This window comes from Apis dorsata, unplaced genomic scaffold (assembly GCF_000469605.1).
Source record: "Apis dorsata unplaced genomic scaffold, Apis dorsata 1.3 scaffold_311, whole genome shotgun sequence".
Lineage (NCBI taxonomy): Eukaryota > Metazoa > Arthropoda > Insecta > Hymenoptera > Apidae > Apis > Apis dorsata.
In genome coordinates, this window is record NW_006263583.1 from 216,047 (window position 1) to 223,675 (window position 7,629).

General features: G+C 25.0%; 1 protein-coding gene across 1 annotated transcript in view; it reads left to right on the forward strand.

Annotated features, from left to right (window-relative positions):
• Positions 1-394: 394 nt before the first annotated feature.
• The window catches only part of LOC102675461 (max-interacting protein 1-like), a gene marked incomplete at its 5' end in the record, with an annotated part of 184,526 nt that continues 177,291 nt past the window's right edge, over positions 395-7,629 (forward strand). The window contains one exon of the mRNA XM_006617530.2: positions 395-520. Within this exon, the coding sequence (XP_006617593.2) occupies positions 395-520 (126 nt within the window). The remainder of the gene's footprint in view (positions 521-7,629) is intronic.

Below are 7,629 nucleotides of genomic sequence, written 5' to 3' on the forward strand. Positions count from 1 at the left end.
CTATTATAATATATAAATTGAAAAAAATAATAAATTTTTTTTATTTTTATGTATATAAATTCTTAATTTATAATTTATATAGTTATATAATAATAAAAAATGTACATACTTACACTTTATATGTTTAACATAATAGAAATTTTGAAGACTGAATTTATTATAATAAGTAGTTGCCAAGAGTAGATATTAAGATTTATAGTTAAGATTATGATTTAACTATAAAATGTATTATACTTTAAGATTATGATATTCTTAAACATCATGTATATATAAGAAATGAAGAAAATTAAATTTTTTAAATTTTTAAGAGAGGAAATTTAAAATTTTTATAATTAATATTTAAAAATTAAAGAAAAAATTATACATTGCTTATGTATTAAATGTTTGATGCATTTTTTATTACAGGAGAGCTCACCTCAGAAATTGCCTTGAAAAGTTGAAGGTGTTGGTTCCGTTAGGTCCGGAAACCTCAAGACATACCACGTTGGGCCTCTTGACTAAAGCCAAGCGTTTTATCAAGGTAAGATTAAAAATTTCAATACAACAAATTTCAATTTATTAAAAAACATATTTTATACTTTTACCATCAATTAAATTGTTCATAAATCACAAAATTTAAAAAATCCCAAAAGATAATGATCTTTTGTAGCATAGAAATTAATTTGGCCAGTTTTTTATAACAATCTTTTTTTCTAACATTTGCAACAACAAGCATTTTTCTTTTTATATAATGTAAAAAAATAAAAAAAATTACAAAAAAATATGATCTCTGTTCCGTGCACTTATAATAGATTATGCACTCTACATACCGAGCTTAAATTATTTCCTTTTCCGTTTTTAATGGATTATATACTTAAAATTTAAACAATATATAGTTGACTGAGTACAAAATTATGTGTTATTAAGTATATTGCGGAAAAATATAACGAGACGAATTGTATATATAGACAAAAAATATATAGCAAAAAGTTTTATGTACAAAAAACAAAAAAAAAAAATGAAAAGAAACAAAATGGAATTAATAATAAAAATAGATCCTTCAAAATTTGTGTGCAAATATATAAAATCTAAATAATAAAAGCTAAATCAGAATTTCAATAATTGAAATGCCTTATAAATAATGCCTTACAAATATATATATATCATTATACGTGACTATAAAATCTCTTGAAATCGTACATAATCTTAAAAGATATCAAATTTTGCATTTATTTGAATTTATTGAAATATCTATCGATGATTATAAGATTAAAATAATAATGATAATTAAAATATTTAATATAAATATTAATGTGAAAAATTATAATATTAAATATTTAATGTGAAAAAAAAAATAAAAAAAAGAAAACTACTTAAAGTTCATTAGTTTCCATTTAAAACTACCGACGAAAATTAAATTACGTATAATCGAAATTAGTATTTAATATTTTCGTTATTGATTGAATAGATTTAAAAAAACACTTGATACAAATGAACTATAATAGTGTTCGGTTAACTATTTCTTTTTGTTTAATTATTTAGAATTATCTCCATCAATTTCTGGAATTGAATTTTCGGTTTTTGAAACATGTATATATTTTTAAAAACTTATTATAGCTTAGAAATATATGTATCGTTAAACAAAATGCCAACCTTTTTTTTTTTCAGAACACATTTTCAATTCTGCAATAATTAATGGAGCACTACTACATATTGAAATAAAATAGAACGATGAAATAGAATGCATTGGCATAATTATAATACTTAAATAGAACAGAGATTCTATAACCATAATTTCGAATGCCGCAGATACAATGACCTTATTTCTATGCAATATGATCGCCAAGAGTCAGAAGGTGGGAGAGAATTAGGTGGTTTCTCCCCTTACCCCTATGCTGAAAAGTTTGTTCGAGGTTAGACAACTTCTCATCTCTGCATAGTATAGATGACAGCTTGTGAACATCGTGTATTGTTAATGATGGTTCAGAAATCATATTAAACTGCAACAATCTATGCTGATTAAATCACACTGACTAAATCTTAACCTATATAAAACATTTTTTATCTTTCCAACATTCAAACATTTTGTAAATCCATCTAGATCATTATTAATTGATCTATTTTTTATTGATTTGAACTCTAGTATTACAATTGATAGTAAAAAGTTATTGAAATGAAAATTTGATATTAAAAAAAATTTTTAATTTATTATTAAAAAATAATATCATTTTCATATCAGTATATATAATCACATATCATTTCATCATGAAATCCCATCTAATGAAACGTATTATTCCTCCTTCACCTAATCTCCGCGAGGCAAGTTCGAGCAAACAGATACACCAGAATTGCCCATAAAACTGCACAGCGAGGGGAACACGGGCGGTTTGAATATTTCATAGGGTGTTCCACGAACTCGCGGCTCGCGAGAATCAACGAGCAAGAACCACTTACGGAAAGCAGCAAGCCTCTCTTCTATATCTATGCATCTTCGCTTACAGTAAAGAAAAAGAGAAAGAAAAAAAGAGAAAGGAAGAAAAGACAGGAAAATGGGGATGAAAGGTGGAAAGGGACGAGAAGAGATTTCTGGGTGGAAAACGGGTCGGGTAATTAGCAAGAAAGATGGCGGAAAAGATGGCCGAGTGTGAAAAGAATCGTGACCGAGCTCGGTCGATAAAGAAGAGAGATGGGAGAAAAAGAAGTCCAGGGGCGGACAAATAAAGTATTACACGAACCGTCTCTCGACGAAATACGAACGAGACGCGTTCTTTTTCTTCTCATTAGATGGTCAGACCTTTTTCATCGTTCAGGCCTGTTCGATCGTCCCCCGGCTTTAATTTTTCCTTCTCTTCGTCCTGTACCCTCAACACGCTTCATTTCCTCTTACACATTTTCTATCTTTTTTCTAAGCTCTTTTTCTTCTTTTATGATTTTTTTCTTGTTGTTATTTCTTTGGCATCTTAGAATTCTCAAATTTTCCTTTTATTTAATTTTTTTTTTTTGATTTTTTTTTTTAATTACGAATCAATGTAATATTTAATTTGCAACTAATTTTCTTATTTTCTTTTTTTTTTATGAATTGTTTTATTTAGTTTTGTTATTTAAATTTTTTATTTTGTATTTGTATAAAATTGTATTTTTGAAAATTATTCTATAAAAACTTTCCAAACAATTCTTTTTTTAGATTATAAATATTTTTTATATTTCTAATGTATGTAATATTCTCAATCATTTTTTTCCTGCTTATTACACATATGTGATTAAGTTATATACATGTTGTAAATAGTATTATTATATACTTATTACATTAAAATATTTTTGAATAATAAATAGATATATGCTATAACAAACAAATATAATAAATAAGATTCTAAAACAAATTAGTTTATATATCACCCTACATAATTTTAAAATTTAATATAAAATTAATTTGATTCAACTCGTATACTAATTAAAAATATTTTTCCAATATATTATATTTTTTATTTGAAAAAACATTACATAAATTTTTTATTTAAATTTGTTAATAACATAACATTTAAATACATAGGTTTTATACATAATTTTATTGTTTAGTTCTTAATAATATAATATTGTTTATATTAATAATATAATATTGTTTTTTTTTTCGATCTTTTTTCGATTATTAAATAGTCAAGTTGCATTATATTAATTAGTAGATAGTAGATAGATAAATACATAGACTTCTTGCTTCTTTCCATAGGTTAGATTTTAATGTTTTCGTGATACAAGTTATCGTGATATGTCAGGTTGTTCTAAGAAAAGTTTTTTTTAGTTGGTGAACGTGACTGCAGGTGTGTCATGAGACGTAATCGATGGGAAGCTATCAGCGCTGACTTGGTATAGAATAGACCTATCATCCAATGTATTTTTGTATCATAGCTGAGTGCTATATGACCCTCCGTTACCATTCTCGTGTCACATGCGACATTATCGATTTAAAATGGCATGAGACAACAGCAAGATTGGCAAAAAAAATTGTAATTAACTATTGAAATGATTATTTCTTTTTGATAATCTTAAATTTTAAAATTGTAATCGATCTAGAGAATATTCGAAAGTTTGAAGAAAATAGAAAAGATGATTATAAAAAAATAAGATAAAAGATGATATAAGAGAATAAACAAATATGAATGAAAGTTGCTATGAAAAAATAAATATTAAAGAAATTTATTAATTATAAATAATTTGATTGTGTATTGGATGGAATTAGCCGAAGATAAAATCATTTTACTAAAGATAAAGTATTTTTATTATATTTTTTGCTAGATCTATTATCGTAAATATTCCATAGCAAACTATTAAAAAAATGATACAGATCATTTTCTCTGTCTGGTATTCAAGTATTTGTGAATCGACATAAACATAGATAAATAGGAAAATTCTAATTCTTAAAAATTAACTTATTTTTATTTTTCTAATTTATTTCCAATAATTCACAAGAAAAAATTAAATCATTTCTATTTTCTATAAAAAATATGTAAAACATAAAAAATTTCTAAATATTCTTATGTACTTATTTCTTTGGTATTCAAATATCAAATTTAATCATTGTGGATTAACATAAATAAAAGTCAATAGAAATGAAAAATATTAATATTTTTTCAACCTAACTTATTAATCTATTCCAAAATTTCTATGCATCATATTAAAATCTCTCTAATAAGTATTAGATTTACATTAATAGAAATTAATGAAAGTTTTAAAAAGTTTATATTTCTTTAAGCTTAACTTAGCTCTTCTCTAATCTATTTTCAAAATTTCACAGAAATTAAAATTCAAAAAATTTCCGCAAATTAATCGCAAAAAAATCCTTAACATATAATTAGTCTCTAAATTTCCCTAACTCAAGTCAGATATTTACATTAACAAAAATCAATAGAAACGAATAATTCTATTATCTAATCTTTAAATATTAGCATTTTTTTCTTTCTCTTTGTTTCCAAAATTTCACAAAAACATTAAACTATCAAGAAATCTTTATGTACTAACCTAAGTCATTCATCAGTACCCAACTGCTCTGCACAAATCGAAATATACAGAATGCGCAATGGAAATGGAGAACAGAGGTGAAATCTTGGTGTGGGTATCTAATGCACGGTCGCGTAATGTACAGGTACCTGCAGCGGTTTGAATTGATGTATACCGAGAAATCTCCCACGCGGACTCTATATGCATGGACGAACGGTGGATACGCGCCGGTGCACGCCGTTCTCTGTGTAAACCATAGCCTGGCAGAGGAGCGACAGCTAGGCGAGTTGGATGGGAGAGAGTACATAGACAAACACGCGTGCATAGTCATAGACCGTGCACGCACGCACGCCACGATGCATGGCATTGTGCCGGCCAGCTTGTAATTTACTAACTACGCATCCATTGTCCGTCGCCACTCTATCTCACCGTTCTCGTCGCAACACCTTATTCTGACCCGATAAAGTGAATTTCTCTGAGTTTCTCATCATCACAAATTTTTCGGCTAAATTTCATTTTAGAGATTTGACAAAATTTTCGATCTATTTTTGTATCTTTTGAGTATTGATGTGTCATTTGAAGAATAGGAAAGATATCGAGAATTTGGTATATCGAGAAATTATTGTATCATAAAAGTGTATATATATTATGATTTAATGATTTTGATATGATTTTGGTATGATTATGATTTTTTGACGTCATATGCAATTACGTGTCTGTTGAGACGAATCAGTTTTACAGATGAAATAAAGTATTTACGTCATTCATAGTGATGACTACACACAGATATCCTTTATTGAAATTCGTGGATCTGTAGATAATGCAGTTTTCTAATTTCCTTAAGCGTATTTCAAGTAAGGTATATTAATTGATAATTGAATTTTTATTTGTTAAAATCAAGTTTTGTTTATATTGATTTTAGAATACTTAAGAATTCCTTATTTTTATTAAGTTTAAAAATAACAAAACATACATAGTATATATATACATATATATACTATATATACTTATATATACTTAATATATTTATATATTGTATATATATTAACATTATATATTAACATATATTTTTGGATTTTATTCATCGAATAATATTAAAATTATGCACAAAAATTGATCAAAAATTTTGTTTTTTGAAACGAAATTTAATTCTTATTTGAAAAGGATAATAAAAAAAAAAATACTTGTTAAATAAAAAAAAAATCCTATTAAACTTTCTAAATAAAAGAAAAATCTTGATAAATTTACCAAATAAAAAAAAAGTCTTAATAAATATGGATTGAAAAATTAACGAATATATTTTTAAACTTCTAAAGATATAAATAATTTTTTCTTTGGATTAAAATGAATGGCTCGTTCACTTCAGAAGTTATTGTGCTACATATGAAAAGTATATATGAAAATGAAAGAATATATAAATGTAAAAAATTTTCTGTATTTTCTACGAGGAAAAAGGAAGTAGATAGTATATTAATTCTCAAAATAAATAAATAAATCATTTTTTTTTAAATGAACAAAAAATTATTTATAATTTTAAAAATATTAATTTTTTAATTTATTTATAATTATTTAAAACATTATTTATAAAATGTTTATTTGTTACTATTTTATTTGTTACTATTTTTTAATTATTTTTAAGTATTTTTGAAAGTTATTATTAAAAATTTATGAGTTTTTTTATCATACGATATTGATGTTTCATGTTTTTCTTTTTAGAATTCAGGTTCTTTTGATGAATTTTTGTTCGTTAGTTGTAATTTGTATTTATGAATTGCACTCTTTTGAAAAGAATTTATATTATTCCACTTTATAAAGATATTTTTATATGATATATTCGATGCCCCACATAATCGTTTACAAGTTATTTATTCAAAATTATCTTTTTTTTTAATTAAGTTATTCATTGTAACGAATTTACTATTTATTTAAATTTAATAGAAATTTGAAAGATTTGTCTTATATATAAATTTTATAAATTTTAATTTTAATTATAATTTCAAAGTAGAAATAAATATTTGATAAAATTTAAAATATAGCTAACTAAGCAAATATTGTAAAATCCAAAATTTTGAAGAATACTATATAATTCTTGTTAAAACGAATATAAATATACATAAGAATATTAAAAAATATATAAAAAAATTTAAATATAATATCTTTTTTTTTAATATTTTAAATATAAATAAATTTTTATTTTGTTTAAAAATTTTGAATAAAAGTTAGAGTTTTTGAGGCAAAGAAGACAGGATACAACTTGTTTCTATTCCATCCTTTTTTCACGAATATTTTTCCCTTCCATCTCCTCCTCCCTCTGCCTTTAACCGACACTCTCACCCTCTTCCTGTTCTTCTTTATTATTTTCCTCGTGAGGAAAGATTAAACCTCACCCTATCGCTTCCACCGTATCCTCACCTTTCACCCTCTTTCATCTTACACTATTTATCTTTCTCCTCTTATCTTCTTTCCCGTGTCACTTCCGTTACCTTTTATTTAGGACAATATTCCATCGCGAAAAAAGATTCTCTCCATTCTCGCTTCTCGATTTGATGCTTTCATTTTTATCTCCCTCTTCGCTATCTCTACTTTCCATTTGTTTTTTCACTTTTTAAAATTTCTCTCTTTTTTTTTTTTTTTTTTTTTTTTTTTTTTCTTTCTCTT